Source organism: Perna viridis, chromosome 6 (assembly GCF_037379345.1).
Source record: "Perna viridis isolate PV_CMFRI_1.1 ecotype Kerala chromosome 6, ASM3737934v1, whole genome shotgun sequence".
Taxonomy (NCBI): domain Eukaryota; kingdom Metazoa; phylum Mollusca; class Bivalvia; order Mytilida; family Mytilidae; genus Perna; species Perna viridis.
This window is the reverse complement of record NC_142450.1, coordinates 17700755-17721624: the sequence shown is the minus strand read 5'-3', so window position 1 is coordinate 17721624 and position 20870 is coordinate 17700755. Positions and strand designations below refer to the sequence as shown.

General features: G+C 30.8%; 1 protein-coding gene across 2 annotated transcripts; it reads left to right on the top strand.

Moving 5' to 3' along the window:
• The first annotated feature begins 1123 nt into the window (after window positions 1-1123).
• Window positions 1124-18759, top strand: LOC148613916 (uncharacterized). 2 transcript variants are annotated; one of them, XR_015923169.1, is made up of 2 exons: window positions 1124-1190; window positions 17470-18759. XR_015923169.1 is itself a non-coding variant. In XM_088586134.1 (2 exons), the coding sequence occupies exons 1-2, from the start codon at window positions 15051-15053 to the stop codon at window positions 18614-18616; spliced, it is 1152 nt and encodes a 383-aa protein (XP_088442260.1). In that variant the 5' UTR covers window positions 14960-15050; the 3' UTR covers window positions 18617-18759. The 2 variants fall into 2 exon arrangements, 1 of the variants encoding a protein (XP_088442260.1); XM_088586134.1 differs by lacking the exon at window positions 1124-1190 and adding an exon at window positions 14960-15055.
• Window positions 18760-20870: the final 2111 nt, after the last annotated feature.

Sequence of the window (20870 nt, the reverse complement as noted above, 5' to 3'; positions counted from 1 at the left end):
AGCAATTGAAACATTTCACTATTTGAAATATTTATTCAGATAAAAGTCATACACGTCTGTTTGGTAAGAAAAAAATCATTTATTTGAGTTTTAAGGACAGCTATTTTAACCAGAAGTGTTAATCACAAATAGACATATTTAAGCATTATAACAAGGATCGTTTTATCAAAAATACCTTTCTCTTCATCTTTTATTGTTTTCCCCAAAAGAGGCTAACAACTGCAAACTATTCATTTGTCGCGACAAATTCTTTATATATGCGGTCACATGACACAAACAGCATGGCTGACAGCGAAGAAAAAGTCAGAAAATTACGATCGAAAAGTACACATTTCGCAACAGTAAAAGTGTATGACACACAAACTACGTGATCTTAGTTTGACGAACTATGAATTGTTATTTCAGTTTATAACATGCCGAATATCGTACGTGTGAGTACTCATCCCTAACAAATCATTAGATAAATTTTGATCATAATACCAATTTCTTTTTGTTGCTCTATAATAAATGATATAATAAAATCAGTCGTCGTTTTTTCTTCCGTTGACAGTTCACCGGTTTATTACAATATTCATCAGATAAAAGAGGCCAACTCATGCAAATACTATTTGACGGTTTTACATTCATTTGTAGTATATAGTATATATTTATAAGAACAATCATTTATTTGTTGTTTGTATTTACTTTACATCTGGGAAGTTTCGAATTTTATATCGTTCTACTATAATTTATTATCTGAAAATGATAAAGATTAAGAGTTAGGTGAAATATCCTAGATTTCGTTTGTCAAATGTCCGTTGTTAAAGGTTAGATGAAAAATGATGTCGATAATTTAATTTGAAAGCAGGAATAGCTGGTTTAATATTCTTGTGATCAGATAAATAGATTTCTTACAACACAATAGGATACAGATGAAATTACGATATAAATGAATCGATTACTTTTAGAGGCACTTATTCTTAATATAACCAATGATATCACGTGCTTCATTTTATATTGAAATAGCCTTTGTATGGCTTTGTTACGTATTTATGACACGAGATGTAATAAACAAAATCACGTATACGTGACCTGAATGGTTATTCAATTTAACAAGTATTTTTTTTTAAATGTTTGTTTCGTTTCTTTCTGATAACACGACAACACTGTCCTTGGTTGCGTAGGCGAATGAAAATATATTGACGAATGTAGTAAGTACTAATTTTACCTGTTAGTATTTAGTTTGATTTCTATTTTCTTTTGAAATCATTTGAAACTTCATCTTTGGGTATTTTTCACACACATTTTAAATATTTTTTTTCAGCTTAAATGTTTGTAATAGGCACAACACAGTTTACAAACTAATGTTGTCATGATAAATATGCTTTCGTTTTACACTTACTGAATCATAATATTAATACACGATTGAAACTAACAAGGATCGTTTATAACGTGAACTATGCTTAGAAAATAACATAAATTTTCCACGTGCATATTGTAAATTGCGCAATAGACACAATTTTTATCATAGCCAATTCTTATAAATTAATTTTAAACCGTATTTTTATCTTTAGACATGAAAAAAGTAGCTCTGAATTTAACTGAATAAGGGCGTGTCAATATTGTGTTATCCATTGAAATATAACAAAATTATTTAACCAATCAGTTTACAGTATTTATCTCAAATTAATTTATTAACCATTATCAGCAAAAAAGGTGTGTTGTTTTTCCATGGCTACAAAATATAAGAAGCTGAAGAAAATGATTGTTTCATTGGTCCGATGAAATATGTGTTAACTACCTTACTTTCATATCTATCTGATAATTATTTCTATGTTTTCGTTTTATACATACTGGATTATGACATTAAAAAGCTGTTAAAGTGAAACTATTTGTAAGAATCAGGCAAAATGGGAAAAATCAGAAACATGCATGTCAAACCCCACCTATCTGACATTGTAATATCACCCAAGGATACTTTCTCTTTTTAAAAAGACCATTACTTGATCTTTAAATCACTGGATTTACGGATATTGTTTTCAATAGAAACTGAGATAAATGAGGTTTTCGACAGAGTTATCTGTCCTTGGAATGTTCATTTTCAGTGCATTAAAATGAAATTGAGACTGACTGGTCCAGCTATGGAAAATCTTGTCTGTTTCTCTTGTTTCTGATGGTTCAAATAGTCAAATTACACTATCAAAATAATGTTTTTTTCACCCCATGTTTCAACCACTGCCTGATTCTTACATTGACTTACGCCTAAACTAAGAATGATATCTTATCATCACTAGGGATAGACCCGCGGAAATATCTGTCACATATATTTTTAGCTTTATCCATACCTACATGTACCAATACATTTCAAATATCTCCTTCTTGTAACATATAATTGAAACAAGCTAAATGTGTGTATTATGTTAGTAAAAATGAGAAAAGAAAACGTTTTAATATATTGAATCTGATTATGAAGCAGATTCTAAATTGCCGGAATCTCCCCTGCGCAACAGCAGAAGAGGATGATTTTCGAAATACATAGGAAAATATAAGATTAACTAACAATCGATATTTAAACAGCGTCATAATGCACAAAAGTCGTATTTTTATTTTAGTAAAAACTGAAAAGTTTATGGTTTTCTTACTTTTTCACGTTCTTACTTTGCATAATTCACAAGACGATATGTAAAACGGGAATTGAAGTAAGGATGTTGTTCCGATGACGTAATTCTGGTTCCTATTACGATGCCTTCCCATTACTTGCAATGAAACTTGCCACCAGATGTTTTTGGCGATGGCATTGTAATCTTATTTAAAACAATGCAAGAAATGTAAAAATTGAGAGACTATTACTGGGGTCGGAACTGTTAATGCATTACATTGTCATGGTGTACAGTGTATTCTGGGGTATCATATTTAGCACTTTTGTTTGCAATGACAATTTTTTTCAATCAAAAGAAAGCATTCTATACACCCTACAATCTTCGTTGTTTCTTCCTCTTTTTGTCATGACAATCACTTTTCTTTTTATTATTTCTTCATAAAATGACATGCTATTTTCGCCAATTCACTTGTAATTACGATTTTACATGATAGAGAGTATAGTGTATAATTGGGTTGTAATTGCATTATCTTATTACGGTACAGCATGATATGTGTTGAGTGTGTATATTGGGACTAGAATACTTTGTTTCATGACATTTCCTGATTTCAGTAAAGCGTTTGATTTAATTACATCAGTGGGATTTTTTCTGGTGTATCCGATTAAATTGATTCATAGAAGATAATGTAATCATAGCTGAGGAAATGCTTCCCAAATCCCCAAATGATGACTTTTCATTCAAAATTGTCAACTTTCCTTTTATCTGTGGCAATATCCGTTCAGCACCTGCGTATGTAGTGTTCATATCACAACTTAATAGCCAGAGCTTGCCGAAACTACGCAGACTATCGAGCTAGAACAAATCGGCTTCTGGAACAGGGTTATGTTGCTTCAAAATTGAAGTCATCATTACAGAAGTTTTATGGTCGTCATCATGAACTCGTGGATCGTTATGGTGTATCCATCTCAACCATGAAAACTGATTTATTCAATGGGTCATAGTTTTCCGTTCATCGTTTTTCTATCCCGGACTTGACTTTTATAAGCAACTCGGTGGGTGTTTCTAGAAAAAGAGAGGACGCTTACCATACCGGTGTATCTGTTCCATGCTCCCAGTTTTTAGTGTCTGACTTACTCATTTGCTTTTGTAACTTTGTATGTATGGTTTTAGTTACCTTATGTTCTTTGTTGTGTATGTCTGTTTTCCATGTCTGGTCTTTGTCCCTGGATTACATTCTTTTGATTACCCATATAACCTTGGTTCCCTTGGTTACTCCCTTACCTGTTGACGTAGTCCATTGTGATACAAATTTGTATTTTGCTTGGTCTCCTCCAAGGCATAAACGTCAAACTAAAGAGGGCATGATAGTCGGAACTGCTGTTAACGACGTATTATGTTTGCCGACCGGAAATATCATGATTATCAGTGGTTTAATTTTGTTATGTAATATATTCTTCTTACAGTAAAGCCAAGATGGGAGATTTTCAACAATAACATGTCTTTTTTCAAGCTATTTTTTCCCAGGGCTTGAATAATTTTTAAAGTTAACAGGCGTTCCCGGTTGTTTTTTTTTTTACTAGGATCTTACAAAACTAAACAAAAACAATCATATCAAACAATTTTGAAACTTATTAATTTGTCTGTTTATTATTACAAATTATAATCGATGTAAAAGGCTAAAATTTTCAGCGTACCCTATTAGGTACATATACTCATTTATGTTTTTATTTGTAGCTTTGAAAGTTTTGAAAGAGGTTTGGTGGTACATTTCGCAGATCCAGCTATGTAACGTTGTTTGTACAGATTTTTTTTGGAGTAAAGGAATCCAATACATAGACGGTAAATCACAGTTATCGTCCTTGGTAGAGAGATCCAAAAAAGGATCTTAAGATATGAACACTGTATTGTAGAATTTCCTTTATTGAATTCTATAGTGGGCTAATAGTGGTTCTACCAAAATATCAATATAAGAAAATTTATTTAATGATGAGCATCGAATGTTTGATTGTTGACTTCATCGTAAAATACCTGTCGTTGATTTTATCAGTCAGTATCATAATTTTCAGACAGGTGCACTACATTGACGACTTACGGAAACCAAACGAGAGCGGCAGATAACACCTGAAGTAATTAAAAGGAAACACGCAATTATAAACATGTTCTGCTCTCCCTTTCTTAATGCTTTAGAAGATTTTTTTCCTGGAAAAGAGCCTTTACTGCCAATATTGTTACAGATTTGTATTGTCCCTGAATTCCTTTTACTATCGCTTAACACAGTGAAAAATGCAATTAATTTGTTTTTATTGTTGATGTTTCGTGTACCCAATCAGTACAACTTTTTATAAGACACTTGATTGTCCAGACAATAAAGTGCAGTAATTGTTTCCGGTCTTCTCTGGGATTATCCTGAATATCAGGAAGTTGACAAATGTGGTTGATTTAATAAAATGAGTTATATCTTTGTTTTATAGTCCCCATAGTCCTTCTCCTTGTCCAGAAACGAGAACAATTGAAACCAAATTTGAAATAAAATGACACAGAATTGATGATAAATGTATAAGATTTGGTAAAATACATTTATTTTTCTTTACATGGAAAACCATAAATCAGTGCTATCTTCTTTTGTTCTGTCTACCAAAGATTTGATTTACCGTCGATGTACAGGATTCCTAATCTTCAAAAAAATCTATACAAACAAAGTCACATTGCTGGATCTGCAAAATGTACCACCAAATCTCTTGATAACTCTTTATATTATTTCCCGCACCATGCCAACAGTCCAAAACAAAAAAAAGCTGGACTGTATTATACTTTCTGTCTATGAGATAAGATTTCATGTACGTTACATAGTCTGTAAATTATTTGAAAAAAAATAATACTTGTATGTTATGGGAATTTAGGATCTTACTTAAGGTTGTTTTCAGAAATTGATTTAAAAGATATATTATATAAATTTACTCTGATTATTATGTTTCCATATTAAATACAAGTGTATCATTTAAAAAAGGGCTTAAGCTTCTTGTAAATAGGTGATTATTTATATTTCTTTTGGACCAAAGGGATTTCGACATTTGTCGAAGAAATAAGTGTCTTTGCTTTCATTGTATTTACGGTGATAAACTTGTGTCTTTTATGGACTTACGGTTGTCTATTCCACATTATGGTATTTTGACAAATCAATTAAGTATTGCATTCCCCATAAATGTTTTAGGGAGCATACTCATTTATTATGGTGATAACAATGGGTTTTATTATGGTGATAACAATGGGTTCACGTCGTATTTTGGCAATAGATCAAATGAATAAAAGTGGTAGGGTTATAAAAATTAATTGTTTGAAGAATAAATCAACATTTGTGACATATCGATGAATTATTAATTGACATAAGTACCAATTCTCTATAAACCTAAAATACTTAACTAAAGTATAGATAACTGGTGATGCAGAAAATGTCTAACTACACAAACAATGATTTTTATAGTGTACATCGGTTATGTTTTACAAAACTGTTGTCCATTTCATACATATATCTGTATTTTCCAGTATACGCTACCTTCCTCTCCACATGAATAAACCTAAGCAAAGAAAGATCATTCTTGCAATGTGCAAATTCCATGTACATCTATTCCTTTTTGTTCTAAAATGTACAACCACCCAATGTTAAACCATATTTGGTTTTGAGGTCTATTACTTTCAGATTATGAAATAAATTAAAATCAAACTTTGTGAATATTTCCATGTGTATATGCTCGAATTATCTTCTCTCCGATCAATTTCGTATATTTAAAGTCTTCTACTTTATTGATAATCATTATATTTACAAATAAGTTAATGCAAATACGCATCTTCAAAACGTTGTGTAACAATGATTAGCTTATCATCATTATTATTTTTAATTTCAACTAATTTCTATAATTTATAACTATAGACGCAAAAAGGATTGATTTTCGACCATATAAAATATTCATTTGACTGGAAAATAAAGAATATACTGAAATAATTTAAAAAAACACGACAAAACAAACAAAAGACAATGTACTTTCCCCACAATATCAAACATTTGTCATAATCACGTCATTAACAAACAAAACGATATATTACGTTTCAGTTTAACATGTTTCATCAGGACTTGTAATATCTAATTACACAACAATGTTTTGTATAATTGGTCTATCATTAAAAAAAAAACCTTTTTAACCTGAATTCATTATCGCCCATTTAATGGTTTGCGATTGAATGACGTATATGTCTGTGTAAGAGTCATGCGAAAAAGAAAACATTGATTATTCAAATAATATTTACAACAACATAAACAGAATATTGTCAGATTATTACATTAACATAAATATTTTCTATTTAAGACAAAATACTCTTTTGTTTCATATTTCATGGGGTTTAAACGGGTAAACTATTTGTGAAAATCAGGTATAATATACAAATCGAACGTAGGCGTTATTTTCAGATAAACATGTTTATCTGAATGAACTTTTATTAACAACGGAAAATCAGTACCGATAATACGATACACTTAAAACCAATCACCAGCACAAAATGAAGAGCATTCAAAGAACAAACGGTGTCTACTACAGTGTGTACAGTACAAATGCAATTAAACATATACATAGAAAACGAAGAACACGATCCAGTATAATATTTCTTATTAAACAACTGAAAACATGCCTTTTCATATTTAATACCTGTAGTCTAAAATGTATTACTGGACTACATGTTCATGTCGTTTTCATTTTAGTAAGATTTTTAAACGTTCATTATAAAATTAATAGCATCTAACCTCTTTATTGAATACTTTTGTTTAAATGATATTAACACACGTTCCAACACTGTGTTTAGGAAATTGGACGACTTGATTTTACAAATCGACACAAGTAAACACAAACCATCGACATCTAAATAAAGAACAGAGAATTTTTCTAGTACAGATATAAATCAAAATGTTGTTCAATTGTTATCATATCAATGTTAGGAATTCGAAAGCATCATATATTACTTTATATAGAATTACATAGAAAAAAAATATTTTAAATCTGTATGAGTGACATATTTCAAAGAAATGCAAACCATTAATCATGTTTTAAATGTAAAATTTTCTATGTTTTGTTTTGGTTTTTCTTTCTTTTTTTCCATATTTTTAGTCACAAGTCAGATGCCATTAGGATTCTTAAATGATTTTAAAGTTATTAGCTACTGCACTTATAAACAACTGATTCGACCCTACTTATTCTCTCGAATAGAACACATACAGTGCGCGAACCGATACATGCAACAAAAAATGCGATCGGGCATCGGTCACCGATCAGTTTCTGGTCAGTCATCGATCCGTCAAACCGATCAATTAAACCGGTGATCGCATCACGTGACCACAAAGTGGTTACTGTATTTTACGGTTTTTATTGTCTGTCAATTCTACACATATTTACATAATGTAATAGATTCAAACATCAATTTATACTTTTATTTTACATTTCTTTTATTTCAAACAGATCTTACGTCATTTTACACAACAAAACTGCCATCAGATCAGTCACAGGTCATTGGTCATCGATCTGTCTGCGATCAATCAGTCAACGGTCATCGATCCGTCAAATCGTTGTGTGGATCGGTTCAAGGACTGTAAAGTTTCTTCCCCAAAAGAACTCATCCTTTAAAACAGCTACATGCATAAGACGAGGTTAAGTTCAGTTCAAATAAATTTTGATATTGCGATCAATTTTACATGAAACCGGTGCAGTTATAGTAATATGAACATTTTCATGTGTCTTGACTAATAATTTGAAAAATCAATATTGGATTAACGTCCATCAAATAAAGTTACTTTCTATGCTCGCAGCTGCTTCACAATCATGTCCCCTTATAAAGACCTGTACATAGATCAAAGTCGCTTAGCTTTCCCCAATAAGTGTTAACGACTTAAACCCAGCATTGTGTTCAAAGATGTTTAGAACAGGCGTTTTAATTGATTTTCATATTATCATTAATAATCAATAGTTTGTGTGCACTTTAACATCCCTTAATTTGAACTGACTTAGGAAGTATTCATTTTGTTGGAAATTATTTTAACAAAACGAATTTCAATAAAATGTATAAAACAAATAAAAAAGCTAAACTGCCCGTCTGCAGTTTTCTGTGTTTACCATCCAAATACTGTATTATATAATATACTATTATAATTATGTGAAGGGTTGGCATGTGAATGACACGTTCGTCTAGGTCATCTTCCGGCTTCTTTAAAAAAAACTGAATTAGTGTATCATTTTTAAATAAATATAACACAGCAGATACTACATGACTGTACTCTGAGTTATAATAAATTTCTATTTCCTTGTGACGACCTGTCATATGTTGATAAGCACGTGTAATCCTTGAGCCGATTTAAAATTCGAGACCAATCCGTATCAATATTTATACATATTATTTGATTTGGGTCGAAACTTCTCTTGGTCGAAAGGTCATTTTTGTCATAATGTGAAGGATATTTAATTTTTACCAGAATGAAATTTAATTGATTGACTGTGGGTTACGTAATAGGCTTGAATGTTTAGGAATATACAATTTCAAGACGTCAAGATAATAGGAATTTATTAAAAGGAAATACTCGCTCCTCGGGCTCATGTTTTTTTGTTTTTGTTTTTGTTTTTGAACGTCATTTCAATGTTCATGTATTTCATATAGGAATATAACTTTGATTATACGTTATGAAACACATGTAATCCGAATATGTGTAAAGAAATCAAACTCATTTTCTTCATCTGGATGATTTTAAAATTATTTAAAAAACACTAAAAACAAATAAAAATCTACTGGTCTAGTTTTTAATCAATTTGTGTAGTCTGTTAATTTTTTTTTTTTTTTTTTTTTTTTGGTCGAGTAAAATATTTTGTGCGTGAGTCGTTTAATTCGTTCACTTGACCTTAACCATTTTACGTTTAAATATTTTTCTAAGTAATACCTGAACAAATTGTTTTCCTGCTTCATCTTCTTAAGAGTACTTTTTCCGAAACCTTTCAAGAGACCTGTCGTTGCAAGAATTGATTGATATTGTTAATACCAATTAAAACGGTAATAATTCAGTAACAAAACAGAAAGCAATGATTCCGACCAATTAATTGCCATGATAACCGTATCATTCAAGCAGTTTATGATAAATTTGAAGATACTGCGGGCTATTCAACTGACATTCAGTATGCGAACAGGAAATTATTTGGCTGACGGGAACATCAAGCTTCCGACATGCGTCATATAAATTCTTAGGGTTTTTATTATTTTTTTCGCCATAAGCAGAACGATATGGAGATAAAAATATTTCCCATCACCATGTTCTAAGACAAGTACTTTCTAAGGAAAAAATTATTTTTTTTACTAGAAATATTAGGCCGATACCCAAAAATTGTTCCTTTTCAAACAATTTCGTCGTGAAATGCTTGCAATTTCTGTCAAATGAATCTAAATCACATTCAGTTAATCAATGAAAACTGATTTCTAATTACTATTATTGATTACCTGTTTGCCTATTTTGTGTGTATATAATCGAAATTTAAGAAGCAATGTCAAACTTCTGTGGACAAAAATTAAGCTTTGTAAGAAAGTTCAATACTTGCCTCAAAACAAGTTGAAATGGGAATTTATATTTGCACAACCCGAATCGTAATTGAGAATTGCCACGTTTTAAAATGTGATCGTATCGGTCAATAGCTTGGGAACTTGCTTTGTAACTACTTTCAGCACTTCATATATATAGTTCAAAAGCTAGAAGTTAATTATTTGATACTTCCCTTTTATTCCAGACAATTCCACTGAAGATATTAGAAGCTTCTAAATAAAAACGAAATAATCAAATCCCATAGCTTATAAAGAATTACGTTTGTAAAAGTGTTATTTCACTTCTCGTGGTATCAACTTGATCAGCAAATATCTAAGGAATTTGATTTTTTGAGGAAAAGAAAGTTGGTTACAAATTACTTCTTAATATCCGTTCTACAAAAATAAAGTTACATCATTGAATCATAGTTTGCGTCAATCAGACTTTATCTTATTGGAATGAAAATTCTTTGTTCACTTTAACCATACTCTCGGGAAAAGATCCGCACAAACCCATTACTGATAATACTCTTATGCAAACATAGTCAAACACAAAAGTAGGTAGACGTACATGATATTACAATTAACAATGATGTACATATAATGTATACATGTAGGATGCAATGTACGAGCAAACTGTCTTTTAAATTACGGACTACGTTTAGTAACACAAACATGAAATCAGGTAGAATTGTTTTTGTTTGCTTTTATTTATTTATTTATTCAGATGATACATTACAGTAAAACCTACGAAATAAAACATCTGGGACTTTTAAATTTGTTCGCTTAAGACAAGTTTTCAGTTAACAAAGGCTCAACTAACTTTTAGATAAAGGTAAAGGAACCTGAACGTAAATATTACAAATCAACAGTAATTTAGGTACTTGTACTCTTACTCGGTATTACTCATTGACACCTTTCTTCTTTATACACAAATCACTGGAATACATAATAGAATTTGACGTGTTATTGAAAAAGTCTGCTACAATAGATAGCATGGGAAAATGATGTTTTCTCAATTAGTTTAAGAATGTTGAAAACCGACTAAAACAAAGATTAAATGATTCACACCCTCGGGTAATATTCAAATGCAATTTTACGAATGTAGATCCAACTTAATAGCATAAACTATCGAAAGACGACTAAGCACATGTATGTCAATCCATAAGATTACATCGATGATAATCAAATGTTGAGGAAGATCAGGGGAATCAGTATTTGAATAAGAATATAAAGATATAATCAACGGATTAAGATTCACACAGAAACTATCACGAAAGTGCTAAAAATGCACGAACAAAGAAACAATATTGAAGCAGTTGATCAACCAGGCGACTCTTAAACCTCGGAGTATTGACTCTGTTTATAGGAGAACACGATTAAATGCTCATTAAATATCAAGTCTTAGGTATATTATTAACCTTTTAATGAACCAGTTCCAATGATGCACAGGGGTAAACCAGATCAATCCACATGATGACCAAAAATAAAAGGGATTGAACGACATTGTTAATGCTACCTCTGTCTAAAGAATACATCTATTACATAAGCTTCTTCACAGCGATCGTACATGTATGAAAAGGACTTCTTGTTAGTTAATTAATAAACCAATGTAAGGAAGCTTACCTGTAATACCGACTAAAGACATTTTAAAGATACGCGTTTTTTTGAGAGAAACAACATATTAATCTGTTTCTTCTCACATCTTACCGTTTTGTTTTATACTTATAATTAAACTAAATCCTAGTTGATGTTAAACTGTAAAAAAAAACCAAATTATTATTATTTGAACTTCGTCGTGATACAAGTTCAATCATCCTACTATTATTTGCTTTACTACTATTGCGATGAATTGTATATTTAATCTGAAGTTATTCTTTTCTTTTCATTTTAACAAATTTCTATAAGACACAACGCAAACGTCATTTGTTCCTTGAAAAAAAAAGAAAAATGAAACATATTACATAAATAACACATTAAGTGGCAATATCTGATTACTTGTCCTTGTCCCGATTTCCTATTTTCTACATCCCATCCTTTATTGTCAAATGCCTCATTACATCTTGCCACTTCCCACTTTCCCACACCCAATCCCCTATTGGTTCTATTCTATTCTATTTTAGGTCATTCTTCCCCCCACAAAAAAAATACTTCCTTTATTCCTTCTCTCCACAATCATATTATACATCAACCTTAACGCAACAAATTTAATATAGTATAATTATCCGTGTATGTTTATTAAAGTTACTAAATTAATAGCCACCATGGTAATCAGACATAATTTAAAGTACTTCCTTATCAGCAGCAATCAAAATGATGACTATTTTTCAAGGTAATAGCGTAAATTACTCTTAAATAATCATGTGTCATAGCTACTACATAGTTTAATTAAGGCTTCCAGACTTAAAAAGAAATTACTTCAGGATCATCCATTTTTTTCAATTTACATATTTTGCAATGTTGCTTGCTTTTCGAAAATGTTGTCGCAGTAATTAATTTCACCCATGAAATATGTTAAATGTAATATATTTTAAAGTATTTTAGACACCTGTATAACATCTTATGGAAAAAAATGTTTCAGCAACATTTTCTTGCTTGCTAATGAGTATACTTTGCTGTCATCGATGCATGAGTTAAGGCTTTCATCATGCATGTTGTAACTTCTAGAAATAGTTTCTCAATGATTTTATTTGAGATATGTAAACAAGTACTTCAGGTTTGTCTCAAACTTTTACACACTGTATTAGATTTCAGGTATTGCTTTTATGTTTTCCCACTATAAAACGTTAATACTCAGTCTTCTGAGTTAATCCATTAACATTTTTTATTTGTCGTCACATCTTATTCGCTGTAAAAAAGTTCGAGTAAGTTTTAAAATACAACCACAATACATTAAAATTCATTTAAAATTTGTGTTAATTGACAAAATGATAATTTACATACTCGTTAGGTTTGTGAGAATGGCAGGAGACACTAACAATATATGACATCGTCTGTGCAACTGATATCTGAGTAAAACAATTTATGTTGAGCTTATATTACAAAATAAACATTTGAATATATTAGTCATGTCGAAAAGTTAATTTATTTGCACGAACTATATGTTTCCGATAAATTTTGAGCAATGAAATCATACGAACTGTCCATTCACTACTGTGAAATAGTATGGGATTTCAGATGTTGTGGTTTCACGTATGCTTTCTAAACTTAATAATTTGTCTTGAGAATTTGTGCCTCTTTCAAGAAGCATACTCAGTAAGTTTTATTTAAATTGGAAGAAATAGACAAAAATTGCATACTGGAATTTTCATCAGCTGCAATTACTATTAATTCGTATACACAGATGTAAATAAAAACAACGAAAATAGGCAAGTGATAAAGACCTACGTTACTTTACTGAATAAATGAAAGTTTAAAATTAACCGAAGAAAGTTCTTTCTGTGAGTTCAATTTTGTAAACTGCTGAAAGAACTTTGCACTTTTACTTTAATTTTTGTTTTGTTTTTTTGTTTTTTGTTTTTTTTTTGTTTGTTTGTTTGTTTGTTTTTTTTGTTTTTGTTTAATGTTTTTTGTTTTAGGTTGGTTTTCCTGCTACTGTATCAATCGTCAGTCCTCTTTGTAAATGTTCTACGATCGAAAATACATTAAGATCCAAAATCCTTTATTTTCAAGTTTGATCTGTGTCATATTTATAATGATACTTTGATTTTGATTTCATTTTCAAAATGGAGCTACCTTTTACAGTTCTTGAACCGATCTCAGCAACGATTTCACAGATCGATGACCGTTTACTGATTGATCGCTGAAGGATCGATGACTGATGACCGGTGACCAATCTGATCGCAGTTTTATAATGTAAAACGAAGTAAGATCTGTTTGAAAGAGAAAAAAATGTAAAATAAAAGTATAAATTAATGTTTAAATCTATTACTTTGGGTAAATATGTGTAAAATTGACAAAGAAAACAACAACATTTTTTATTTGTCGTCACATCTTATTCGCTGTAAAAAAGTTCGAGTAAGTTTTTTTTTTGTTTTATGTTTTTTGTTTTATGTTTTGGTTTTGTTTTTTTTTTTTTTTTTTTTGTTTCTGTTTTTTTTTGCTTTTTCGTTTGGCTTTCCGTTTGTTCCTTTTTTTTTAAAATTTATTATCATATAATCTACAAAATAAAACATACAAAAACATAGCTTTGCTAAAGTTTGCACTAGTTTTAGATAAATATTCTCAATATGTTGGTATTTGGAATACCCCTTTTCACTTTTTGAAGTATGTCATGTTGTGTGTGTAGTTTGTAAGATTAATATAAGTGTTTTCCGGTTTTGAAGCCCTCGATCAGATACAATATATTATGTTCAAAATATGAAATTCCTAACAAAGTCATAATACGTTGCACTTACAATAGTGGCTGTCAATGTCTTCAACGTCGAAACATTGTATATCACAATAACAGACTGAATCCCCATAAGTCCCTAGAATGCATTTGTGATTTCAATCCCATTTAGCAACCCTTATAAAATATATCCGTACAATTAGCAGATTCTATTATGATATGTAATATATTTGATAGGTAATAAAAAGGTTCCGTGTCCTGTTCTCATTTCAAACACTGTAGTCACCCACGTTTACGGTCTTGTCTGTGATTGTAATTACACGTTTTGTAGTAATTAATGTGACCCATATAAGAAGAACTGCAACCGTACACAAACATTGCGTCATGGGAAATATATCACCTTATAATCAAGACCAATACAGTGACACTGATTATTGTATTTTATCAGTGTGGACTTAAAGGTTTTTCCTGTAGATCTTAAACAGTTGTTATTATTGTTATATCTGTATAAGGATTTACAATGATTGGAAACTAGTGAATAGTTCATGATGTAAGTATTAATTGTTCCATTATCATTCAACTTGATTCAATCTGTCTATTATTCTCTTTTTATAAACAAAACTTAGTGCGTGTACTACTTTAAAGAAAACAATCATCCTAATTACATTTTTAAGCATGGGTAAGAAAGCAATATATTGGATCGTTGAGTATTTCATGATTATAGAATAAGGTTTCTTTTGTTTTTGCTCTCAAAGTTGGTGGAAGTATATCGTGCTCCAAAATAATTTAAGTAACTTAGTATTTCCGACATGATTAATGTTAGTTTTGCAATGACTTATCTCATTTTACAAAATGACTACGATATGTGTACAGTACCTGAACCGATCCGTGCAACAAAAATTGCGATCGGTCATCGATCACCGATCAGTTTCCGGTCAGTCATCGATCCGTCACACCGATCCATTATACCGGTGATCGTATCAGGTGACCACAGAGCGGTCGCTGTATTTTACAGTTTTTGTTGTTTTCTTTGTCAATTTTACACATATTTACCCAAAGTAATAGATTTAAACATCAATTTATACTTTTATTTTACATTTTTTTCGCTTTCAAACAGATCTTACTTCGTTTTACATTATAAAACTGCGATCAGATTGGTCACCGGTCATCGGTCATCGATCCTTCAGCGATCAATCAGTCAACGGTCATCGATCTGTGAAATCGTTGCGGAGATCGGTTCAAGAACTGTAAAAGGTGGCTCCATTTTGAAAATAAAATCAAAATCAAAGTATCATTATAAATATGACACAGATCAAACTTGAAAATAAAGGATTTTGGATCTTAATGTATTTTCGATCGTAGAACTTTTACAAAGAGGACTGATGATTGATACAGTAGCAGGAAAACCAACCTAACTATAACAATTATATATTTAATTGCGTTTTATTTTTATTTAGATTTAGTTTTTATTTTAATGTTTTTGACTTTGGGCATAATCTTTAATTGAAAGCGTTTTATTACACCATTATGTACAGATACAACCTACCATTGTTTGTTTCCATGATGAATAAAAAAATCATTAATTGCCCCTGTTCTACTGATAATTAAAATAGAAATAATCGTCAACAAACCGTGACCGGATTCAAAGCATTGCAGTTTGAACTTGGAAAAAAGGGGGTTCAGGATTTGGTTCTTTAAAAAATAACTAAACGTCATTTTCTGTACATGAACTAAGGATTTCCATAAACAAATTTACAAAAGCTACATGTAATTTCAAAGAATAAGAAGAAACCCGTCATAGATTGGTTGATTTTTTTTCTGTTGGCTACTATTCTTTACAGAAAGTCAGTAAAACACAATTTTTTATATGAATAAATTTGTGAACAGTATAACTGGTAGTTCTTCATATATACTTTCTGCTTATTAATGCATATTTTTGATATTTAGCTTTTTTTCCAAAACGTGTTTACAAAATCTCGTATGTCCAAATAACTAAGATGGCAAACCTTAAATAAATTGCATCACATGAAAGAAAACCATCTATCATCTAAGGTTATTTCAATACTAAATTATATATCTTCATTTGATGAACTGCCACTAAATCAAATCGACAGCTGGTTGATTATAGGACCTCGAGGGCAACGACATTCATAACTCACTACTACACCCTATTATCCCAAAGATAAATATCTCATCTTCCATATTTTTATTGTATTTTTGTAAACATGTTGGCCTGTGAAATCAAATGAGCAATTTATCGTAAATGTTAACTTTCTGAATTTCTAAGTGCGTGATTTAATCAGAATTTATTGATATTAATGTGCATATTTGTTATTGGTAACTTTGCAAATGACACATCTTTAAGTAATGCGTACACATTCCAAATTTGTTTTACGTCTGAGACTATAAGAATTCGACGAAACAATTAATTTGATATTCTACAAACTACCAGTAATATTGCAATACAACGTTCACGTTAATTTTGCTGCTAAAACTTAACAGATATCTTAAAAAAATGTGAAACAAGATCTGTTCCACATGAAACACCTAAACTGTTCCTTTATTAAGATCATTAAGAAATGTCGTTAAGAATTTATTCAATTTTTCAGGATTAAGCATATTTAATTTTTTAACATGAAATATTTTCAGGATTTGTTACACATACATGTTGGGAAAAATTATATATTATCACTCGGTAAAATCCACATTTGCAGTGTTAACATATTAGAATATTTTTCTTTTCACATGCATTAAAGAACGGAAATGATAAAAAAAAAATAGATTTCAAAAACTAAAACAATCAAGCAACAAGCATAAACCAAGGTAAACTGACACCACATATACTCTCGTATAAATGGTTACATGTTTCAAAGTATTAAGGTTTAGCACCAAACTTGCATTTGGCATTATTTCAATTATTCAGTTCGTACACATAGAAACATAATAACAATTACAATATTTTAGGAGACTTTTTATACATAGCAACAGCACAGAACGAATGTCTTCTTCCAATGTTCCATACGGTATCAATATCAATGTTGGAAATGAAAGCGGAGAAGCAAACTACACATGGTATCCTAATCTCCCTCCTGCCCTGAAGCCCCTTGTATACATTGGTGAATATGTCACACCTTGTATTTTCTCTATTGGAATATTTTTCAACGTATTTGCCGCTATTATCCTCCGAAAAACAGATTTCAAGAAGGCTGCTCCATTCGTTTATTTACTTGCCTTATGCATTATCGATACGGTATACCTTATTGCCAAAGTTATTCCTGACAAGTTTTATAGTATTTACGTTATTCCCGGAGTGTGTCAAATAGTATATTACCTCTCATTTCTCAGCATTTTCCTAGAATGGTGGATTGTTGCCATGCTGTTACTAGAACGCTGTATAGCATTATACAGTTCAAGAATCGCCTGCAAGTATTTCAGTGCATTTCGTATAAAATGTGCACTTATTATTGTGTCGTTATGTGCCATAGTTGCTCATTTGTACCATACATGGACTAGTATTGTGCATGATGATGGTGTGGTGGAAAAATGTATTATCGTTCCAGAATTTTATCAATATCTATCTATCTTACGTAAACTTGACGTTGTTTTTGCTTTTATAGTTCCTTTTTCCTTAATTTCTATGATGTTGACTATTATATTTGTACAACTTTCTAAACGGACGCGACGATGTAAGAATGATATCAGACAATTTGTGTCAACGTCGACTACAGTTGCAAAAAGACCAGTATCTCTTTGCGTCGAATATAAAGAAAGACCAAGACGTATACCAGACGGACTTTCATTGCGAATATTGATATCAAAGCGCCGGATAACTATGAAACTTTTACTGATTGTCGTATTGAAAGTTGTTTTATGTATTCCACACGACTTCTTGAAGGCGAAATTAACGCTTTTCAATGATGTAAACGCTACAGAAATCGATCGCATTGTGCTACTATACTTAGACGAAATTTACAGCTTGAATTTTAGTATTAAAGGACTTATGTGTTTGCTGCTTTTCCCAAGCTTCCGAAAATCTACTTGTAACTACATCAGATCAAAACTTAGGTACCTTTGCCATCGACTTTGCACAAAAGGACAAACTGATGTTTGATAAGACTTAATTACGCATGACAAAAAGAGAAACATTTATGTTACTAAAAATTAAAAGACAATAGCAGGAAACGTCTATATACATGTGTTGGTCATGGTTTTCACAAAAGGATAATCATCAGTATTAGTACAGGTTCGAAATAAAAAAATGGATATGTTATGCTAGTTTTTATTAATGTAATCATTTCACGAAGACTTACATGAGAAAATATGCTTTTCTTAAAAAATATAAAAAATTAAAGAGAAACTATTTCAATTTCAAGCCCTCATGACAAGGTTCGTGCACTGTTGTGTCCGACAGTTTTGTCAACAATGTGACGTGTACATTTGTGTAGATTAATGTTTTCCACACACAATAGGCATAGATAAATTGTAAACTAATATCTACCGGTGCCACCAAAATTGTTATACATTGTAAAGTTTATTTATTTATTAAAACACAAAAATAAATCCTTTTATTTACAGATAAATTATATGAAACTGACAATTAGTAAGATGAGTTGCTAGCGAAAACATGAAAAAACACCAATAAACGAGGACGAAGTCTTTATAACGACGATTGGTTTACATTTAACATGTTACCTAAAATATTTTTTTAGTCTGATAGTACGTTAACCCGTAATACTGAGGACCTTTAATGCACGTATTTTTCGAATTTTTAACAAAAACAAAATATTTATTTGCGTCTAGCCTACATCCTTAAATTGTGGTTTTACAGTTATGATGAAAAACAAATCTAGTAGGTTGTTTATTTAAATTAGACATCAACCTCTCATACGCTAAAGCTGCCTTATATAAACTGATGCTATATTACATGAGTAAGCACTGATAGATTAATAGCAATAAACAAAGATCACATTGCCACAATTGACATATAAACACCATGTGGTCGGTATATGGATGTCACTTTTGTTTTATTGTACTCTTTATCAATAATGAATTGAATTATATACGATGGAAGTATTACTGCAAGGCCAGACGAGATTAGCTACATGTTGGAACACTATGGGACATTAGCTTGACCGTTCATTTATTAAGTATAAAGATTTATCTGTCAAATGACGAGGAAAGAATAATTAATTATTTTGGCTAACACTGCACATAATAGACTCATAGTAATGCATTATTATATGATTTTAATGGTTTTTGTAACAGATACAGGAACGTATATGGTTTTTTTTTATTATAAAAACAAGATATATCTAAAATACTGGTTTGTTGGTTTCAAAATATGAAATACATACTCAATTATATTCTTCATGAAACGTTTTCACTAACTAATAAGGAAGAAAACTTGCCAATTTAAAGAGCAACATGTGTATAAAAACTACCACATTCTGTTATGCATTTTCAATGTATACAAATTTGTGATTCCATATATATATATTTCAATTATAGTTACATGTAATATATTTAGAGAGTACTTGAATCAAAAAATTGGGCAAAGGATATGGCTTAGAACAGTGAACAACGATATAAAATGGTGGGGAAGTATGGGACATGGGAAAAGAAAATTTGTATCCGTAGTAATCACATATTACTACTGAAAAATTTTACTTTATTTACCGGCAAACTAAATTCGAAACGTTAATGATATGACAACTCAGGTACATACAAATTACAAGTACAATCATCTGGCTGAAATGTCAATCCAAATTCACAATATGGCGTGCATAATAAAAGAGCAACCAAGGGAACCAAGGTTATAGCGGTAACCAAAAGAATGTAATTCAGGGACAAAGACATATTGGGAGCATGGCCCAGGTGCACTGGTAGGTTTAGCGCCCACTGCTTTCTAGAAACACCCGCTGATTTGCTAAAAAACATTACATATAAAAACTGAACAAATTGGAAACAAGACAAATATTGTGGTCTGTAATTCAATTCTAGGATATACTATTACCATATTTATATAGGTTAAGAATGATTTCGTCGAATAGTAATTTTGTAATGCAGATACACTCCATGCAATAAAATACAAACGGCATTTATTTGTATCTATTTAGTGCGTCAGAAACCGCAACACTATTTAGCTTCCGTGAATATTTTCAGATTTGCATGTATTGGCATTCAGTATTAAATTAAAAAAAACTACGTTGGTTCAAGCTCCAGTTAGAAATTAGCTTACCGTGGTAAAACTGTAGCTAATGATTTATTTGCATTGGTTTGATATCAATATTTCATTTTATGTTGATAAAATGACGATGTACCATAAGACGTATGTGGATATAATCAGTTAGAAATGTGACCGGTCT